Here is a 23,260-nt window from a genome sequence, read left to right as displayed (position 1 = left end):
TTTGGTTTGATGTATGGTGTCGTATATGAATCTCGCTGTTATCGCATGTTTGCATTTTTAATGAAACTGTAAATGTTAAAATATTATGTATAGATTTTTGGAAATGTTTGACGTTCTGCATCCCTGTGATTTGGTTGATTCGCCGCATTCGTGGAAGATGACTGAAAGGTGACTTAATACGGTTCAGTCAGTCCAATAAGGAAACCGACGGTCACTCTAACTCACCAGCCTTTGAAAATGCTGACGAAAAATCACGCATAAAAAACTACTCATGTCTACCTAAGAAATCGTCCTATTGCTATGTAGCAGCTGTTGCCTCGTTAAACGAAATTTCTTCCCTGTACGTTTTTAGGCTGTCAAGACCAAGGATCGAAAATTGCTGACATCGCTTTCCTGAACAAACAATGGACGAAGTTGGTGGTTAAATTCGTCCTTTTTGTGGGCAACAGTGACTCGATTGTTGTTCTGTCAGCGCCGCTAGTATCGTCGCCGCGGAAACAGTTGGAGTCGGGAAATGGAGCATCAGAGGCAGATCGTGCCCGCTGCTGCGCCTGCAGCAGTGACTACCGGGTTAACCTCGTGAGTACGTTTCAGTCCTACCTCCACATGCTGAATTCTGCAGGTTATAATGGCCACATGTCAACAGTTTAGATTACTTCACTACAGCCGACACCAGACCTTAATAACGAGTCGTCATTGGAACAACAGGTTAAAGTTTACATCTACATCGTAGTTGTGTGGAGGCCGTTGCTCCAGTTCTCAAGTTCCGAACAAAGCTTTCAGGAGATTCCCTTGGTTGTACATGAAGGAACTGGCACGGCTCTCACAAACGGTAACTCCTTTCCAGAATGAGATTTTCGCTTTACAGCAGGGAGTACGCTGATATGAAATTTCCTGGACATTGCAACTTTTTGTTGGACCGGGACTTGAACTCAGAACCTTTGCCTTTCGCGGATATGTACTCTATCCTTGAGTTTGGAAAGTAGGGTAAGAGACACTGGCGGAAGTAAAGCTGTGAGAACGGATCGTGAGTCGTGCTGGGATAGCTAAGTCGTTGGAGCACTTGTCTCTAGCAGGCAAAGGTCTCGAGTTTGAGTCTCCGTCCGGCATGCAGTTTAAATCAGTCAGAAGTTTCGGGAACTTCTTTCGATACTCTCAGGTTGCTGGGATTTACCTGAGAAAAACTCCGAGCTGCAACAATACACCTTGTCTAAGACGAAAGATGCTTTTTAAAACAGAAAAGAAACAGAGTGCACAACCGCTTAAAACGGTTTGTTCTCACAATAAATACCTCTGAGTTCTGCCGCTATCCCACTGACAAACAAACCGACGGTGTCTTGAGAGCTTCTCTTTAAAATTTCTCTGTATCTTCCTTTAAGCCAAACCCCATGCTGACCGACGACAGTCAATAATCTGTCGGATGAGAGTTTTCCAGGTGTTTTCAATAGTGGATGAACTACACTACCTACAGTTTCAACAATGAATTTCATCTTGACATCTGCCTTCACCAAGTTAGATTTAAGTGATTGTTGTGCTTTAAATCGATCAGCTATTAGTCGACTGCGGATGATGCCAATGATTCATATCAGTTATTCAAATTTCGTTGGTGTCCAAAACTTGAGGACAAAAGTAACTTTCGAGTGATGTTTCACTACCAAGTAACATAGATTGATGAACATTGGACCACACGTAGAAAGAACTGCTACAGTACGGTACAGAAGGAGACTAAAAGAAATATGCAGTGACACGAACAGAAATGACACTTTTATTTCAAGACAATAATTATACCGAAGTAATCGCGATTCAACGGCCCATTAGGCATTACGAACGGCTGGACTTGGTTCTTAATAGGGCGTATGACGGTCACTGAAGGCGGTCCCTTAGGAATTCACACACATTTGAACATTTTGTAGGCAATGTATGCTCTGCAACGTGACCCTGTTTTGGCTACAAATTTAGTAAGGAGTTCTTGGGGTAGGGCGTTACATTCCTTCACCAGCTCGGTTGACAACAGTTGAATGATCGTTAGTGCATGTGGGCATTCTGCAATGTCTCCCCAAAGCATTCCTGACGTGTCCGATGGAATTCACATCTGGAGAACGCGCAGGCCCCTCCATTCGTCGAACATCTTTTGAATCAGAGAGCTGCTCCACCTGCACTGTTCGATGCGGTCGCACATTCTTATTCACAAAAATGAAGCCAGGATCTAAGCACCCCTGTGAAAACGCATATGGTGAAGCAGTACAGTGTCAGAATGACATTGACTAGCGAGTGTACCGTGTCGAAGATTTGGGGGTCTGTACAACAAAGCAACATTAGGCTTCCCCACAACATAGCATCTGGACCATCAAAACAACATGTTAAACAAGGTTCCTTGTTGCATTACTTGTCCCCACCCCTCGCCATATGCAGGTACGTCGAGCATTGTCGAAGCTGATTATTTTGGTGATACAGGTGTGTGCGTGTGGGAGCTGGAGGGGGTGTCACAGACATACTGACCTACAAATCTTTTAACACAGTACATTCCCTGGTCAACGTTACTGTGACACTGTACTGTACTCCATTTTCATGTGCGTCTTTCCACGGGTGTATTCGGCAATGAATTCCTTTTTATGGATGATAATGCGCTACCACATCGAACAGCGAAGGTGAAAGACCTCATCGAACAAGAAAATGTTTGGCGAATGGACTACTGGCCTCCCAATTCTCACGATGTGAATCCGATCTAACACATGTGGGACGTTTTGAGAAGAAATTGCAGAACGTCCATCCAGCAATTGTAAACAAGGCTTGTGGAGGAATCGAACGCCTTACCATAATAACTCCCTACCAGTTATGTTGCCGCCATGGCACCACGTCACAGAGCATGTACTGCCGTCTGTGCCGATTACACGTATTGTTAAGAACTATGTCCAGTCGTTCGTAAGATCTAGGGGACCATCATGAATTGTGGTTACTTCGGTGCAATTACTGTCTACAAGTAAAAGTCTCATTTCTGTTCGTGTCATTGCGTATGTCTTTCAGTTTTCTTCTGTAATAACACCGTAGCAGTTCTACCTATGTAGGGTCTAAGTTTCATCGAGCTACGTTACTTGGCAGTGATACATCACGCGACAGTTACTTTCGTCCTTACGTTTTGGACGCCGGTGCACATGAGAAAAGTGACGCAGGCGTATCTTCCGCCCATCAGAATATCTTAAGCCGCTGTCGCTGCAGTGGTCGCGGAGGACAGGAAACAGCAGTTCAGTTGTGCTTCTGGCTGAGACCTGCGTCCTTGACCTGCATATTCATTGCACCTAGGCCTCAGCTCTCGGCTCCATCCGCATCCCCTGCAAATTTCTGGCATGCATTTGTTTACCTGACGGAAGCGCTGTTGTACTGAGAGTTTCAGAAGCTAGTTACCAATCACTACTTTCGCTATGGATATCTAAAGTAGGTAAAGAACGTATCAGAACGTTACAAAATTGCGAAGGAAAGAGATTGTGCGAAAAGTTTCTTCGTCGTTATCAACGTGACCGACGAGACCAATATAAAAGAAAAGTAAATGCTTCTATTCTGTCAGTTGTTTATCTTAAAGCTCGGTGGTAAAGTGCAATATTGCGGATCCAGACGCCTCTGTTTTTTTATCTGTCACTTTTCGCTCGTGTTATCTCTGCAAACGTTTGTTTATTTGAGAAATACCGTGTTGCACCGTGCTGAGAATCTACGTTATACTGTAGGCGCCCATTAATCCTTGCAGTAGCAAGGGGGCTAGGGGTAATCCCCTCCTTGGTATTGCAAGAGCGGGCAGGGCGAATACTTTATGCTCACCTTTTGAAAATATTGTTATCGTCTTATGTAGTTTATATTTTAAAATTTTGAAAAAATATGTATTGTTTTAATGGCTTCTTATAAAAGATTCCGCAATTGTTTTAAATTTTAATTTAATAAATTTATCTAAATTCGTACTTTTCAAAGTTTTTCTGTGGTGGACATGAAGCGCCTTTCCTTTCTGCGTACACGTTGTGGAAAACGCGTTCGTAAAGCAGAAATTGCGGTAAAAGACATTTTCAGGTCCTGGACAATACTTATACATGAGTACCTACTTTAAAAATAATATTATTAATAAAAATTAACAGCAAATAACGCAGTGTGTTTTTTAATTTTTTTCATGGTAGGGATGAAATACACCCGCTCCCCCACCCCCACCCACTCCTCCCTTGCTAGTAAGTGTTATGGAAAGTGCGATGGTACTGCTAGGGTCAATTTGCTGGATACGTCTATTCAGAGCTCATTGGAAGGCCTGGTCTATTAATGACTTTGGTGTTCAAAGCGACTCTTGGTTTGATGGCAGCCTTACTTTTTTTCTTTTTTCTTTTTCTGCAAGCGACAGTTGCAGTACACGCATACATCTGTGTTGCGCTTGAAGAAAGCGTGCATACTGCAAATTATGGTTTTTGCTTGTTTGTGTAGAAATTGTCGCTTGCCGCTACTGTCAGCAATGACAACTCACGAGGAATGAAACAAAAATTCACTAAATGAATCGCTATGATGAAGTTTAATTTTCGCATTGGTTACGAGATGCAAAGACAGATACACTTGGCCGAGTATGAAAAAACGGCTCTCTCTCATGAACTAAATCGTTTTTAGTATGTCAGACAGCCGAAGTTGGCCGCAACATTCATAAATCAATAAGCCAGTTTCCTGGGTCCGCTGCCTTCATTTGAAGAATTCAGACATGTCTTCGAAGCAATGTTTGTCCTCCCAACTTGGATACAAAATTAACGTAATCGCTTAACGAGACACGCCCTTGAACGGGCTGCATTTTTAGCATTATCTTCACCCTCGTAGTGCATCTGATCTATAAATGAGAGATAGCTTAAAATTCTTAGACACAGTTACGCTCATTAGTCAAAGCATTTCCCAAAAAATCATTGAGATACTTATTATTTTTTGGTACTGACAACAATATTTATAATAGCATAAAAATGGAACACTATTTCACTGCGGTACCATTTACTTTGGAAGCACTGACTGCACAGCTTGGAAAAAGAGTCAGAGTACAGACAACATTCACATAAGTGTTTTGTGCCTCCAGTTTCCTTCCCTGATGCTGATCTGTGAAAAATACAAGTCATTTATTTTACTACAACAAATATATTTAAAAATGTAGCTCAAATATCACCGACATCACCATCATGTTATAAGTTTTTCAGGAAATAGTAGGCAAGGGAGGTAGAGGAGGTCATTCTAAATACCTGTACCAATGTTTATGAGTTTAAATTCAGTCATTTAGGAGAAAAGTGTACCTGAATGATGAAAATTCAAGTTTTCGGTAAATCACAAAAGAAGATTTGCAGATTTGTTAACTTACTACTATGCTCGTTTAGAACATTCCAGCTGCATACTCCAGTTGTTCTCCTGTTTCCTTATCCCCCCAATGCTCTTTCTTTTCATTCTTTTCTTTATCTTTAACTCCATGGTAGCAGCTTCTCCAGCTGTCTCTGCGTCGGTTACCCGCAGCTTATCAATAGCTGTTAGAGCTGAAGCCATATTTCTTCCCGTCTGGATGTTCAGTTTCTTCATAACATTGATCTTGAAATTGCACCATCATTGAATGTTATTATTGCATCCATTACACCAATCTTCAGCACTTGTCACCCCAACAAATACAGTTTTGGGTATTCTCTCCCATATACAGCTGTTGAAACTATCGTTTGCATTCTGAGAGAGACCATGCACGCATTTCATAAGTAGATTTTTATATGGCAGATCCCTATATATAGACCTAATTGCCTCCATTATAGCAAGAGGTAAGGAATGTTTGTGGGTATATTGTATGCCTGTAGCGTTGTTCAAACCAGTATTTGCACCACGAATCTTCCCCTTTTGGACACAACCCATGCTGTGGGGTTTCATCTGTTGATACATGGTGAAACCATGTTGCCCAAACAGCTCGTCTCATGTTCTCCAAATCTCCTACATTTCTCCTTATTGATAGTCCATAATACTGAGTCAAAGAAACAATTTCATTGTTTGTAAGACGACCTGGACCACCTGTATGTTTTCCATCTGGCAGTTTGACAGTTTTTTTCCACTGAAGTCTTTACACAATTTTCTCAGCCGAGCTCCCATTCTTTTTTTACATGCCCATCCCCACACAGTCCGTCATTAACAACAGTAGTGTGTCCTTTACAGTCCTCCATCCCCAAGGTTTAGAACTCCTTTCATTTTCATGTTTCCACTTGGGCCATCAAAGTTCTTTACACAAACGTGGGTGCCAATAAATTTACTTGAACAACCCTGGCAATGATTTGTCAGACATTCATAACCTAGTATCTTACCAGTTTCAATAAAGGTGGCAGTTACAACCCCATTCAGAGAAGTATGACCTCTCTTTTACCAAGATCCAACAAATGTTGCTACAATGTCTGTATTCTCAAACAAGGCTACTACTCCTTCTGCTGCTCTTTTCATTGGATGTTCACTTACACCACATAAAAGCATTATGTATTAATTTATTGTATCTGTCAAATATTAATGGAGGTGGAGGCAAATCTATCACTGCACAAAAAGTCTGGGCAGCTCTCCTTCCCCTTCCAGTACATCGCGTTGCATAAGCAAGCTGAATATTTACACTCTAATGTCGACTATCAGTTATTGGCAATGCTATAGTATCACTGTGTATCTTACACTAGTTACAAGCAATCACTAACCGACTTGAAAGACCTTCCTTCCTGAAATGTCCACCGAAACATCAACACTATCTTCACAATTGCAGTGCTTACATTTCACAGCACTCTTCAAAAGTCTTGACAGCATATTTAAATTCACAATAAGACTTCTGCTGCTGCTCACAATACTACTAGGCTTGTTCTTATTATTTTCAGAAAGCGACAGTTTACGTCTAGAAGCACTGCCTGTTTATGCAGGCCACTTTTGAAGCAACTGATGTGTATTATTCGGTTGAGTTTGGAACTGGTTGCCGCGAAACTTTCGTTTCTGGCTCAGTTTCTTTATGCTCGGCATTTGTAGTACAGGAAAGACACACACAGAAAGAAACAACTGACAATAACTACAAACCAAACGCATATGAAATTAAGAAATCATATATTCTCATATATTCTCAGATCTTTGTTTACATTCTAACCATATGCCTGTAATTTGGTTCAAGAAGGCAGTGGCTTCTAGAATACACCGGTGTTAACTATCCGTAACTAACGACGGCAAAAACAGAAGAACTAAATAATGCTTCATGTATTCTGACACACTTCAAACTGACAGATGGGCGTGCCCTTGGGCAACATTACGTTCAACCTCAATTTTAGAACGAACGGAAAAAGATAATGCCCAAAAACTATACATTTTTGAAATCAGCATGAAATGCTCTTTTCTGTAGACCAAGAACTCTTTTTTTTTCAAATTTGTGGTCATTTTTACGAGCATGTCCCGTTAAATGGAGCCACAGATTTTCATCAGCTGTAGAACTACATTCCGATTCCATGATTTAGTTTCCACAGCAAATCCACTAACAAAATGCAGTACTTCACGTGAACATAGTAAACAAACAACAATAAATAGCCAACACTTAGTTATTCTGGTTCTCGCACGTTTGTTTATATTAATCATGCTCACACCGGCATATCTAGTATCTACACACCTACATGGCCAGCACTTGTCAGATTATGATTTCCGTAGGCGACGCAGCGTCATTTTTGTCATAAATAATAGGTACCTAACTAACGGTTAACAGACTCAAGGAGAGTTAACGGAAGTTATAGAAGTCCGATAATATTAAAAAAACTTAAAAGTTAATCCGTTTCTCGAAAAGTCAACTTTGTTACTAAGCGATAAATGGTCTTGTGCCAAGTAATGTTAACGTACCACGCAAATCCTATAAGGCAGGAAACCTACAACAGTCACTCGAAAGAGTAAAGCCAGCTTCCCTGTTACCCGCAGACGGCCTGTCGACTCAACATCCCTGTCCTCCGTTACCAGATGCGACGAGTGAGGTCAACAAACTGTCCATTTCAGCGATGGCTACACAAAAATCGCACCAAGAGCTCCCAGTGTCACCCCTTTGGAACCACGACTGCCGCCGTCAGTTTGTTTGAAGGTCGGACGTAGAATTCGATGCCAGTTCTCCCAGTCTCTTCGAGCGCTACTGTATTGTGCATGGGCTATGTGGTGCTTCGAGTATAGTGGTATTCTTTGATTGACACAGTGTATTTCTGTTCGTGTCAAGTGGCATAGTTCACATAGTCTCTGGTGGCCCTGTCTTTGGCATTCACTCATACTCAGTACGCGAATTAAAGCTGTGTAGACTAAATGTTTCCAACCTATAAAATAAATTTTGTTCTAGTTGTTTGTGGGAGGTCTTTCCATGTGTGTAAACTTGTAGCCTGGAGGCCTACATTCCGGTCAGGTAAAACTGCCATTCACAGGGTGCTCCGACAATACGAGTGACGAGTTCACAAGTAAAACAGGCAAATAGCAGGAAGTTGCGCAAGGCAAAAGATAACAGAAACACTAACTTCGCGGATATTGGCGGTAACGACTGTAAGAGACGGTATTCCCCACACGCTTACATCGCCATAGTCTGCTGACCAGCGTTAAGAATCTTTGCTCTAAGTGGAATACTGCGAATAGTGAGTGTATCTCTGATTTCACATTGTGTAAGTTCGAAATAGTAAAAGTTAAGAGACAACATGTTCCCCTTTTTGCTGTAAACTTATTTATTTGTAGGTCTATAATTGCAATTTCAGCTGAGTAGCCATTATCAAGTGGAAATGGCCACGTGGCCGAAACTGCAATAGCACAAAAATATAATTTTTTAGTCAAAAGGCAAACATGATGTCATTTACAAAACTGTAAAACTTAGCTACGAGAAGTTAAAAAGTTATAAAAATTTGTTACTATCATACATATTAAATCAATTGCATGACATATCTAATTCTCAAATTTTCGAATAAATGCTTAACAGATGCTGTATATCCCTGAAATGCATCTTTTAAGTTATGCTAAAGTGATTTGCTAAGCACTGATGTAAACAAATTATTGTTATCATATTAATACATTTTATAAATAGCATTGTAATTAAACAATTTGTTATTGTTATTATTTTAAAACAATTTTTACATTTTTTATTGATACCATGATACTGAGGCGACAAAAGTCATGCAATAGCTACGTGCACGTATACAGATGGAGGTAGTAATCGCTTACACAATGTATAAAAAGGCAGTGAATTGGTGGAGCTGTCATTTGTACTCCAGTGATCCATGTGAAAAGGTTTCCAATGTGATTACAGTCGTACAACGATAATGAACAGACTTGGAACGTGGTGTGGTAAATTGGAGCTGGACACATGGAACATTCCATTTCGGAAATCATTAGGAAATTCGATATTCCGAGATCCACAGAGTCAAGAATGTACCGAGAATATCAAATTTCAGGCATTACCTCTCAACACCGACAATGCGGTGGCCGACGACCTTCATTTAACAACTGAGGACAGCTTTGTTTGTGTAGAGTTGTCAGTGCTAACAGATAAGCAACACTGTGTGAAATAACCGCAGAAATCGATGTGGGACGTACGACGAACTTATCAGTTAGGACAGTGTGGCGAAATTTGGCGTTTATAGGCTATGGCAGCAGATGACATTCATCGACTACGGCAGCTGATGGCCGATGCAAGTGCCTTTACTAACACCACAAGAAGCCTGCAGCGCCTCTCCTGGGCTCATGACCATATCGATTAGACTCTCGGCTATTGGAAAACTGTGGCATGTTCAGGCGAGTCCCGATTTCAGTTCGTATGAGATGATGGTAGGATTTGGGTGTGATGCAGATCCTGAGAAGCCATGGATCCAAGTTGTCGACAAGGCACTGTGCAAGCTGCTGGTGGCTCCATAATGAAGTTGGCTGTGTTCACATGGAATTGACCGAGTCCTCTGGTCCTACAGAATCGATCATTGGCTGGAACTTTTTGGCTACTTGGAATCCATTTGCAGTCCTTCATGGACTTCATGTCCCTAAACAACAATAGAATTTTTGTGGATGAAAATGCGCCATGTAACTGGGCCACACCTGCTTGCGAATGGTTTGAAGAACATTCTGGATAATTCAAGTGAATGATTTGGCCACCGACTGAACATTTGTGGAACATAATCCAAATTTCAGTTCATGCGCGTAAACATGCATTGGCAACACTTTCGCAACTATGGACGGCTATAGAAGCAACATGACTCAATATTTCAGCAGGGGACTTCCGACGATTTGTTTAGTCCATATCACGTGGATTTGCTGCACTACGCTGGGCAGAAGGGAGTTTGGCGCGATATTAGGAGGTATCCTGTGACTTTTGTCTCCTTATTGTATTATAATCGTAAGCATCTGTAGCGCATTAAAAGCGGTGGACGACATGTTATGTTCCGAAGAGAAGGGGAGGGCGAGAATGGGGAAACATTAAAAAACAGTGATGTGACTTCCCACCCAACCCTCCTCCCACTCTCCCTCTTTCCAACATCCAAGCCATGTACTGTGGCTGAGGTATAGTATGTTTCATCCTGAAATTCAAAATTGCATAATACCCAAGTGTTAGGGACTTTTATATTTTGAAGAAAGGAAAATTAGATGCTTATGAAAACAACTGTGGCTTTCCAAAGCAGTGACATAACAGTAGTTAGTTAATATTTTCGTTCATTGTTGAATTTTCGGCAGGCTGCGAACATAAAAGGGCCCTACACAATGCAGCAACCGACCGACCTACTAATTGGCCGCAAGTAGGCTTTTTGGACGACCGACCGACCGACGAACTTTGTCGGAGGGTAGGACCAGCCGACAGACGACCACCCCACCCAACGATTTGTAACGTGTGTAGCACTATGCCAACCAATTGGCAAAGAGTTCTTCTTTTATCACTGATCGTGGTATTAAGTACTGTTCTATATATATGACGGTACGAGTCAGACGAAACTTAGAGTTCGTGGAGAAGTTTAAAGAGTGCAGATGTTTGTAGGGAATTTCGTGCGAGGATTATGGCAATGTGGGTAAAGATGCAAGATAATACAGACGCGAGAAAAAAAACTTTTTTTTAAGAATCCATGGTGGTTTCGTGCGGCACACAGAGACCACATATATTTCTGTTTTTAAGCTTTATTTCCGATACTTATCGGAAATAGAAATCTAAAAACCGAAATATCGACATTCTGGATGTTAATTCACAAAATACACTCCTGGAAATGGAAAAAAGAACACATTGACACCGGTGTGTCAGACCCACCATACTTGCTCCGGACACTGCGAGAGGGCTGTATAAGCAATGATCACACGCACGGCACAGCGGACACACCAGGAACCGCGGTGTTGGCCGTCGAATGGCGCTAGCTGCGCAGCATTTGTGCACCGCCGCCGTCAGTGCCAGCCAGTTTGCCGTGGCATACGGAGCTCCATCGCAGTCTTTAACACCGGTAGCATGCCGCGACAGCGTGGACGTGAACCGTATGTGCAGTTGACGGACTTTGAGCGAGGGCGTATAGTGGGCATGCGGGAGGCCAGGTGGACGTACCGCCGAATTGCTCAACACGTGGGGCGTGAGGTCTCCTAAGTACATCGATGTTGTCGCCAGTGGTCGGCGGAAGGTGCTCGTGCCCGTTGACCTGGGACCGGACCGCAGCGACGCACGGATGCACGCCAAGACCGTAGGATCCTACGCAGTGCCGTAGGGGACCGCACCGCCACTTCCCAGCAAATTAGGGACACTGTTGCTGCTGGGGTATCGGCGAGGACCATTCGCAACCGTCTCCATGAAGCTGGGCTACGGTCCCGCACACCGTTAGGCCGTCTTCCGCTCACGCCCCAACATCGTGCAGCCCGCCTCCAGTGGTGTCGCGACAGGCGTGAATGGAGAGACGAATGGAGACGTGTCGTCTTCAGCGATGAGAGTCGCTTCTGCCTTGGTGCCAATGATGGTCGTATGCGTGTTTGGCGCCGTGCAGGTGAACGCCACAATCAGGACTGCATACGACCGAGGCACACAGGGCCAACACCCGGCATCATGGTGTGGGGAGCGATCTCCTACACTGGCCGTTCACCTCTGGTGATCGTCGAGGGGACACTGAATAGTGCACGGTACATCCAAACCGTCATCGAAGCCATCGTTCTACCATTCCTAGACCGGCAAGGGAACTTGCTGTTCCAACAGGACAATGCACGTCCGCATGTATCCCGTGCCACCCAACGTGCTCTAGAAGGTGTAAGTCAACTACCCTGGCCAGCAAGATCTCCGGATCTGTCCCCCATTGAGCATGTTTGGGACTGGATGAAGCGTCGTCTCACGCGGTCTGCACGTCCAGCACGAACGCTGGTCCAACTGAGGCGCCAGGTGGAAATGGCATGGCAAGCCGTTCCACAGGACTACATCCAGTATCTCTACGATCGTCTCCATGGGACAATAGCAGCCTGCATTGCTGCGAAAGGTGGATATACACTGTACTAGTGCCGACATTGTGCATGCTCTGTTGCCTGTGTCTATGTGCCTGTGGTTCTGTCAGTGTTATCATGTGATGTATCTGACCCCAGGAATGTGTCAATAAAGTTTCCCCTTCCTGGGACAATGAATTCACGGTGTTCTTATTTCAATTTCCAGGAGTGTATATGGCGCTGCTTGTTTCATATCCATATCCAAGCTTTCTGCTACGAAGAGCAAAGTGTGGGGTGGTGTTGTTTCTTTTTTTTTTTTGCTTTTTTTGCTATTCTAAGAGCTGCTGAAAGCTTCAATTGTTATTTATCAGTTCTTGTATTTATTAGATGATGTTCGCCACCGCCATGTGTAGTCTATCTTCTTCGAATTTGAAATGATTTTCTTAAACTTGTAGGTCACCTTTATGCTACGTAAATAAATTAATTAATAACTCTTACATGAATGCCTTTCGTTTTATTTATTTTGCTTTACCATGATGTATTTCCTCAGTCAACTATAAATTATGCCCCAGGTTTCTGGAATCATTTTAGTTACAGTGAATCAGGGTAATTTTTAAAGTCAGGGTACTTACCACTTCTATTTCAAATGGCTGCTGCTCGACCTAACTGCATTATTCTGTACTAAATATAGTAGTTCAGTTTTACAGCCTGTGCGGTTTCTAGCTGGTATTTCAATTATCTTTCCAACTTCCTACAAGCCCTTACTTTTATGGCTACCTCTTATTGCGTTGGCTGTTAAGAGAGCGTCTGGCGACTGCGAGTTAAGCTGAACAATGCCTGGTCGATACGCATATCCTGATATATCAAAGTAAACTTGCTGTACTGAATTACCACTGTTTGCCTTTACTTCTTACTAACATCTAATTTCGTTCTGGTACGATCTAAATTTATCCACAGTATTAGATATAGGATTTTTTAAATCCCGAATAACAGTGCCACTTTGTACCAGCTTTTAAACTGAAATTTTACCTTGGCTTAATAGGGTAAAATTAGTATACAGTTTCACTTTTGTTACAATGTCTGTTGCGTTGAGTAATTTATTTAGTATCCATTATTTTCAATAAATGGAAAAAGTGTTAAAAAGTTACCCCGATTGACAGTGATAATTGTGATGATACAACACTGAATATGAAGTCGTCTTAACTTCTGCCAGTGGCTAGAGATGGTAATATAGCTAACAGTGTCTTCTCGTAGCTTACAGCCTCTCTCATGACTATTATTTTTCATTAGGAATGTTTTGACGATGTCCAGCAGTTCCAAAATGCAAATCCATCCATTCTTAGATAATAACGACAATCATCAGGCTCATGGCTGCTCAAGCAACAGAAAGTTGGTTAATTTCTTTCCTTACGGTATCCAATTCTTTGTCCACAGCTTTCTTGGCAGATTTAGCCTTGTTACCTCTAAAACAGCACGAGGCAAACAACTGTTTTTGTTTCTGCATAAAACCAAGAATATAAACTCAATGAAGATAAACAAATCAAACAAATTGATTATTCGATATTGAATAAGTATTATTATTATTACTATTATTATAACAGAGTGGCGTTGTAATTACTGAGTGCAATCGGTCGGGAAGTGGGTAGCTGCCCCGAAATTGATCGGTCTGTCGGCCGATAAATGGCAGCGTGTGCAGGGGCCTGAAGTGGTGGTTCGCATTCTTATAAAATCTCTAGATATAACGACAAAGTATCTTCCAGGCTGCAATTATTGGCTGATGTTGTAGTATTAAGCTACGGATAGTTTTATTTTCCAGTGTAATTCGTGTTCATGTCAAAGTGAACTGTTTATGGCTTCTGATTGTAGGAACAAGAGAAGTTTTGCAGGAAGGCACATAATTTAAGGTCAGGTAGACAAATCGGCATTTCTTTACAGAAGTAAACTAAAAAGCAGTATGTTTCATATGTAACGTAAATGATTTCAATTCAAAACGGTTACCTGTGTAAATGTCATACGACATTGCATTAGGCCCTACATGCAAAGTGTTTTCTCATGTGAGAAATCTGAGGACCAGTTCTTGACAAAACATATGAACTTGGAACTAATCTTTCGAGATAGCGGTTTCTTAAAAGAAAATATTCTCACAGTACTTTTCACTCGTCCCAGCAAGTTAGGAGCCGTTACGGAAATTACTGGAAAGAAGTCAAAATCGTTTTCAGATGATGAATTCGTCAAAGAATGCCTTGAAAGCGCCGTTGATACTTGATGCCCTGACAAGAAAACGTTGTACGGTAAATTGATGAATTAGGCACCAGAGTTTGTTTTATTTTATCGCTCTAGGCGACTGCTACGGTGTAAGTGGTACTGAGTACCGGTAGTTAGCAATCGTTAAAGATATCAGTGTCAACGGAAGTATTTGGTGCTCTATTCTCTCATGAAAGGAACCATTAAAGCCAACGATTTAACTGAGGGTGGTATTGGAACCATTAGCAGGCTTGGTTTTGTCAGCAGTGGGGTCTAAGAATGGACGGAGCCCTTCGTTTTCAGGAAACCGATAAAATGAGTGATATTAGTCCAGACAGAAGAAGCAGCTAAGAAGGGTAACAGATCTCTAAAGCAATAGCACTGTTTAATCCACCAAGCTAAATCCTTTTACACAGTGTCTTGAAAGTTGTCACTAAAGTGCCGCAGTGAATTTCTTTCGCAGTCAAGCATTGGTGCACGTAAAAAAACCTTTTCACAGAATGAGACTTGTTCATTATATTGTGGCAAGAGGAGTATGACCTCAAAGTTATTATATAAACATTCAGAACGAAAAGCACAAAACTGTTACTGAATTTAACGACGTAAAATGGATGTGTGGTTTTGCTCTTCTGATACCATACATATTGAACGAACACTTGAACATACTAAACGTACATCTCAAACAGAAAGATTGGGTAATGTATAAGTAGGCCCATTATGAACATGTAAAAGTATTCGAAACGGATAAAGTACGAATTTGGAGATTACAAATAAAAAATAAGTTCCGCTGAAGATATGTACCAGTACCACTAATAATAAAAATGCCGACAAATATTTACACATATAGTAATATATAACTTATTGCACTGTAGGGTTTCAAGGGTAGTAAAGCCAGTATCAGTCTCTTCTTCCCCTCTCCATAAACAAAGCTATCGGTACCATACCGTACACGAAGTCTCCAAGGACTTCAATCTGCTTCGATGTCCAGCTTGAAGAACAAATTTAACAGTGTACGTCTATTAGAATACCATCGTAAGTATGTCAATAGGGACAAATATCTCGTCATGCTGACAATAATACTGCTGTTGCGCAAATTGACAGTCGTCTGTCCACGGTAACTGAGATCGTAAATGCTTAGGCTAAGTTTGATGTGGTTTATGTACAGAGAACCATATTGGTTGTCACTAACATGTAGGTACTGATACTCTATAAAAAAAAAAAAAATCTTTCGACTTTTTGCCTCCAGAGATCAGGTTCAGCTGGTAAACTGGGATAGCTTGCCCAACATGTAAACAAGTTTCAAGCTTTTCAAATCAAGCATATCGAATCAAATTTTATCATCATGTAACAGGTCTCATACAGTTCAAGGGTGTGTCTTTCGTGACTTGTCAGTTCCACCACTATATACAGGAGTCTTTGGAAAGAAAGAAAGGATGACAAGGGTTTAACATCTTGGCAATGACGAGACCATTATAGCTGGAACTGTGGTATGCTGGGTGGCCCAGGGGAGGCTATTCGCAGTTTTCCTCATTAACATGTATGCCACAGATATTTAGCATTGAGAAACAATTTACGTACATATTGAGTACAGGTATGCAACGTTGCTCTGCTTGAAGTCATATCGTGGCTTCAAATAAACAGGAGCAGTTACAGTACCTATGATTAACGACGACTCCAATGGTGGCTGGGTGAAAAAAATCGAAGATCGAGGGTTTAGCAGAGTTCAATGAGCAGGAAATCTTTGTAACCAGCTCATTTCATACATCCACATAGCAATTTTTTTCCATCCTGCTCAGGAGAAGGTATAAAAAAAGATTCATGATCACTTACATAGATGGTGGAGCAGAGACCGATGGAAGTAATAGGCAGTTGTGGTCAACCAAGAATGGAAAGATGTCACACAAAAATATCTGCCGAGAAACAAAGTCCAGAACACAGTTAAGGTTGTCATAAAGTGTGAAAAACCCATCCGGAGAGTAATTCAAATCACCATAAAGAAGATAGGCTGAACTCTTGGTAATTTCCAAGAATGATTGTCTATTGAATGCAGGGGTCCTTAATGATTTATATCGATTGTGCAACTATATGTCAACCACACGACTCTAGTTACGCGAGTTATTGAAACTATTTACAGCACTCACTAGGATAATGACATAAAATGAGCAGTTGGATGGCAAACATTCTTGGACCATCTGTATGATGCTACACCATAGTTGCAAATTCATGGAATGCAAAAGATTTCCTGAACCACCTTGGCCACAATATGTATTTTTAGTGGTGCCTTGTAAGTGGGCATGTCCCACTCACACATCAGTTGCAACCTCCCCTGGTTCACAGGACATCCTTGCTAACCAAACAGCCTAAGAATCTGTCTCTGCACATATACAGCCATACTCAATCTGGGCAGGGAAACCGAATCACTGTAAGGTACTTATCTCTTTTAATTGGCTAGTAGGGTTGAAAGTGGCTGGGTTTGTGCTTGGACAGCTGAGGATGAGCAGAGAGGTGGCAGAATCTCAGCAAGTATGCTATTACTATATTGTGACTGTCGAGTCCAGTTATAGCTAAGGGCAGTGATGCAGACCGTAGTACTCACTGATCACATCTTTCTGGAATGCTTCTGGGGCCAGTCATGGCTCTTAGGGCAGCAGCGGTTCCGCTTCCATGGATACTCCACTGTGTTCACCCATACTGCCTCCTCTGCTTTGTGAAAAGAGTGTTTTGTGGTGAGAGCCAGAAGTGGCTGAGGTGCTAGCAATAATTCCATCTCCACTGGCTACTAACATAGAACGTTGCTGACTCACTTCTGCTATGCAGTGTGGAGACTATGAGGATGGCGGCAGACAGACTGGACTATGTCCATTACCAGAATGGACCTCTTTGTTGCAAAGTGGCTCATGAGTATTTCTCCAGAAATGGTTGTCAACATAATTTTATGCATCTTTGTTTTAAGTGTACTGACCAGCCTCTGCTGTTCAATATTGAATGCTGGTTGGAATTCTATCCCATTACATTTGCAGATCTCTAGGAATACAGCTGTCATAAATTAAGAGCTGTCTTTGAAAAAAGAATTATTATAGGAGCTTCCTCTTATTCCACATATGGTTACTAGTGCAAGGATGGTAGCTTATATCACTGAAGTGGCCATTGTAAATTCTGCACAGCTTTTTATGTGAATACAACCAGTTACCAGACTGTGGTCAAGAAGACGGTCTACCAAACAGTGTCTTGGGAACAACAAATTTACTTCAGTGACTGTTTCACATCTACAGTATGCCATCCACATACCTCCTCCCACCCTCCTTCCCTCTTCTCTTCCACACCAGTTGCTCTTAATTATGGGCATGGAAAGTGTCTTTAAAACACATTGTCCTTACAGTATGAATCACATAAACCACTTATGTCGTCACTCAGCAAATGGTTCAACGAGAACAAACTGATTATAAATATACAGAAAACAACATACATCAACTTCAGACTCTCATCCCAAAAACAAGAAATGCCTGATGTGATTCTAAATAACCAAGAGCTTATGTGTGTGGACTCTGTCAAGTTTCTTGGCACGTGGCTTGAAGAAAATCTTAAGTGGGAGACTCACACAAATTATATCTCAAAAAAGCTATCAACTGTGATTTTTTGAGTATCCTTAAAATGTAACACAGTCACAAAATCTATTCTCATACATGTATATTATGCTTACTTCCATTCTACATTACAGTATGGAAGCATATTTTGGGGGAACTCACCTGGAGGTAGATATATTTTCAAAATGCAAAAAAAGGAAATACACATAATATGTAATCTAAGATATAATGAATCACGCAGACAACATTTCAAAACAAATGGCATTATGACACTGCCCTCCGCTTACATTTATAATATCGCCTCATTTGTCAAGTCATACCTGTTAAACAATGACTGCACGCTAAAATTCAATGGAGATATTTATAACTATGCAACAAGGCAGCAATCTGACCTACATATGATTCAGTCCAGAACTACCTGCTGCCAAAAAAGTGTTTTAAATGTTGGGATACAAATGTATAATAATTTACTAAATGAAATCAAAGCAACAAATAACCCAAGAGCCTTCACACATAAATAAAAAAAAAAATATCTCTTGGACCATTGCTTTTATGCAGTTGATCATTTTTTTTGGAAGGGGTTAAAATTGTAAACAATTTTATGATAAATGTTCAATTAGGTCTGAAAATTATATACTGTGCATGTCTATGAAATATACTGGATTATTATATACTGTGCAAGTCTATGAAATACACTGGACTATTTTACTATTACATTTGTATTGGCTGTTTGTATTTTACTGTACAACATTTGTATTTGCTGTTTTGTTAAAGATAGGTAACTTCCTCATCACAAAATAATGTAAAATCAATTTATTAAAAATTACTTGCAAATATGTTCTCTTGACCTATCCAATATCGTATGTACAACCTTACAATTCTATGATTTGTATTATCTGTTTTGCTTAAGATAGATAATTTCCTTGCTACAAAATAATGTAAAAATCAATTTGTAAAAATTACTTGTAAATAGCTCTCTTGACCTGCCCAATATCATATGTACAGCTGTTCAGTACTATGATTGCCTGGATCAATAAAAAAAGAATACAACACATTTTAGGCCAGGCTATAATCTACTTTCGCTGTACATTGGAATGATGAATATTCCTTCCAAAATCTCCCAAAGTAATATTCCATAGCACACCCTGCTTAAAAATATATTTTTCCAGCCCTACAGAGAGAGAGAGAGAGAGAGAGAGAGAGAGAGAGAGAGAGAGAGAGAGAGAGAGAGTGAGAGAGAGAGACTGAGACAGAAAAGAGAGGTGGTAGCAATGGCCAAAAGAAGAAAAAATTTATAGTGAACATGGGCCCTAAAAAGCATAACTGTACATAAAGAGCTATTAGCACTTCATCATCTTCAGCAGTTTAAAAGACTTCTCTTCCACTGCAAGCTCTTTACATTCCAAATCTGGGGAAGGGGTAATACGAACCAAAAAAAGAAAAAAATTTTCCAGTAAACATGGGCTCTAAAATGCAGACTTTTAGTAGAAGAGTTTTGTTTCACAAGTGATCAAGTGTTTATAGCTCTTAAGCACTTTAGAGCCCTTGTTTGATAGACTTATTTTCTTACTTTGGGCCATAATAATTCCTCTGAAAGTTTGTCAATGGCGTTCTTGTTTACCCTGTAGTATATTTGTGAGTGTGTGGGAGAGTGATTGTATGTTTGTAGGCCTTTGTGTAAAAAACTTTTTCTAAAACTGCAGTAAATTAATCTTAATACTATTCAGAGAACTTCTAAGGATTATGTTGTCATGCACATACTTTAAACACGTTACTGAATCTGTATCAACAGCAGGAGAGAGTGTTGTATGGTGCAACAATTGTCAGACTTTCACCTGTGGCCATCCCTATAACAAAAGTTTTCTTATTTTGTTTTTAAGTAATCCATTTTTTATGTGCTGTAATCTTTTCCTGGATCACAAAATACTCTTTAAATCTGGGGTTTTCTAAATGTGGAAACATGTTCCAAGGTACAACATTATTCCAGAAAATTGGATTGTTCCAAATATGAAAATATGTTCTAAGGTACAACATGATGATGTACCTGGGAATAGATACCCACTGAAATTTCAAAGTATTGCAATAAGAAAATTATGTCAATACTGTATTTCATCATCTATTATTACATCACTACACACCTATAATCAGTGATTGAAATCAAATTATGCAAAAGTATTATCAAAAACCAGTAGCAAGTTTAATAAAAACATTTGAAAATGTAAAGGAAGACACAAGCAGACATATTTGGCCTTTAAATATGTGTCTGTGTATGTGCGGATGGATATGTGTGTGTGTGTGTGTGTGTGTGTGTGTGTGTGTGTGTGTGTGTGTGTGTGTGTGTGTGAGTGTACACCTGTCCTTTTTTCCCCTAAGGGAAGTCTTTCTGCTCCCGGGATTGGAATGACTCCTTACCCTCTCCCTTAAAACCCACATCCTTTCGTCTTTCCCTCTCCTTCCTGAAGAAGCAACCATCGGTTGCGAAAGCGAGTAATTCTGTGTGTGTGTTTGTGTGGTTTGTTCATGTGCCTGTCTGCCGGCGCTTTCCCGCTTGGTAAGTCTTGGAATCTTTGTTTTTAATATATTTTTCCCATGTGGAAGTTTCTTAACTGTTTTCTTTGAAAATGTCAAAGTAAACAAGTAAACATTCCGATTCTTCTAGGAGATAAGCAGCAGTGATGTATTATATGTATTATAAGTAAGGAAGCCTCAGCTTGTATCAAAGTAGCAGACATCTTTCTAATTTAATTTCAGCACAGATACCATTATATGGCACAGTTATATACTAACTGTTGTCCAATACCCTTGTGTAACAACAGACTAAAGGTTTTCTGGGATCTCTCAAAATAAAATAAAATAAAAAATATCTTTTTACTGAATGCAGTTTGAGATGCCTATGCCAAAAGGGAAGGGAGCAACATCATATTGCGGCTACATTTAAAAAAAAAGGAACAATAATAAAGATTGGAAGGATTTAATTGGTTCCACAATTAAATGTGTTTCTTTCTTAAGTTTTGTAGATAGAACACGCTATTGCATATTTCAGTTCAGGGTATATACCTTGAGTCATCAACAGATTGCAAATATAGCTCAATGGTAGTTTTGTGTGGCTGTACAATATTATAATATTCTGCTAGAAAACTAAGTGGATTGGAGAAAATACACTGTTTTAGAGGTGTAACATTTTTAGCAATCTCTTACATGATTGTATTTTTGAAACCAATACCTGTGGATGATGTAAACAGTGTCTGTTAGAATAAAGCTAATGCATTGTTGGTTGCCTGTTAGTATGTGCAACTTCTGCAATTATGAAGGAACTAATAAATGATTGCTGTATTTGGTGGCCCATGATTTCAATGTGTCTCTGATTCTGCTGTAGCTGCTATCATTTTTATTTCTATTGAATTTAACAATGTCAAAGTGAGACTTTTATTTTCTTGTGCGCAATACATGTATTTTGCTTTGCTATTGGAGATTTCATAAGGTACTGGTAATTCATATTATGTAGTGTCATAAATTTCAGGAAAATTGTTAATAATAATTATACAAAAGTCATTTATAGTACAGATATAATATTTATTTTGTGAAACAGAACCAAATTTGTGCCCTATTTATATACTTTGTCTTATCCTAAATAAATTTGCATTCTTTATCTTCTGCTGAAGTGAAGGTGCAATTGTTTGCTAAAACTCTTGAGCACTTCAAGCTTTAGTAATTGTGCAAGCAAAGATTTTTATGTTTTATGTAGAGAGAAGCAATACGTTAGCAAGATGCCATCAGTGCAGAGAAAGGGAATAATTAAGGACAGTGCTGCAGCAGAATGTAAGTTATTGTCTTTGATGTTTCTATCACTGAATGATTTCAACTTTATGAATGCAATTTTTCAGTATATGCATTTTATTTATTTAAGTTGCATGAAAATTGCAGTGAGAGAGGTTCTTATCCTCTCCTAGAATTTGTTAAAAATTCTCACATATTTAAAGAAATTTTTGCCTTAACTGCAGATCAAGCATTTCTGAGAGCAGTGGGGAATATTGTGTCCATAAGAAGCACAACATAACTTGGTTTGTTTAAAACTATTGAGACTTTAGGGGCCACTTGTTAACAAATTACATGTTGACTTCTGTCTTGGGTTCTTTGGCTGACAAGTGTTTCACATTTGCTGAAGAACCCAAGATAAAAGCCAACAGGCAATATCTCATAGATTAACTTGGTTGTCAAGCTGTTGGCAGCAAATTATACCACTTTGCTTATGTAGCAGCAGTTTTGGCAGTTTTGTAGATGTGAACATTGTCAAAATGGAATCCCCAATCTTTTTCTTGTCAATTCCTTCTATTGTGTTTATGAAGCTGCAGTTTCAACAGCCAGTACAAAGTAAAATGGTTGCAGCGTACCTGTATGATAACCATCTCCAATTCTCACAATGGTCGCCCTTTCTCCTGCTGCACAACTCAGTCATGGCAGTGGTTGTAATGGCACACATCCCCCAACTTCGACATAATCATTCTGCCAAACAACGTAATTTTTATTATCTTTATTATTACTGATTTTTTTCCTTTTATCCAGTTGATTAAGAACCTTGTAATCTCTGTCACACAACTCACTTTCAGATGTCCTGCTATGATGAAGATAAAGACAGTGTGATTATACTGATTCAGTTTTATTTCGCTATGGTGCCATACAGACATGCTTGTTAAATTCTGGATGCCATCTTTTTCCAGGCGCTATTTGAACAAGGAACTGTGAAACATTTTGGGTTAAAATTTTAATTCTCATACGGGATACATAATTTATATCATTAGGTTTAAACCTTATAATGTTACATGAGCTTAAGAGATTGTGATGATGATCTGCTGTGCATTTGTGCCTGCCACTCATAAGCCCTAATGGATGAGCATGTCTTATAGCAGATGATACAACACCCAGAAAAAAACACACTATGAACTGTAAGCATCCTAGAGCAAGAGTGTGGTCTGCCAAGTGCCTCTTTACTGCAGCACCTGGGTTTTACCCAAAAAGGATGCTATGGGTAG

General features: G+C 40.2%; 1 protein-coding gene across 1 annotated transcript in view; it reads left to right on the top strand.

The window, feature by feature from the left end:
• Positions 1–540: 540 nt before the first annotated feature.
• Positions 541–23,260, top strand: part of LOC126336283 (trans-Golgi network integral membrane protein 2-like) — a 185,865-nt gene continuing 163,145 nt past the window's right edge. Inside the window, exons 1-2 of the mRNA XM_049999805.1 lie at positions 541–583; positions 21,976–22,049. Coding sequence (XP_049855762.1) covers positions 21,998–22,049 — 52 coding nt within the window. The 5' untranslated portion in view covers positions 541–583; positions 21,976–21,997. The remainder of the gene's footprint in view (positions 584–21,975; positions 22,050–23,260) is intronic.

The sequence above is a fragment of the Schistocerca gregaria genome, chromosome 2 (assembly GCF_023897955.1).
Source record: "Schistocerca gregaria isolate iqSchGreg1 chromosome 2, iqSchGreg1.2, whole genome shotgun sequence".
In the NCBI taxonomy this organism is placed as follows: Eukaryota; Metazoa; Arthropoda; class Insecta; order Orthoptera; family Acrididae; genus Schistocerca; species Schistocerca gregaria.
The sequence above is the reverse complement of the archived record's forward strand: the minus strand, read 5'-3'. Positions and strand labels throughout refer to the sequence as shown.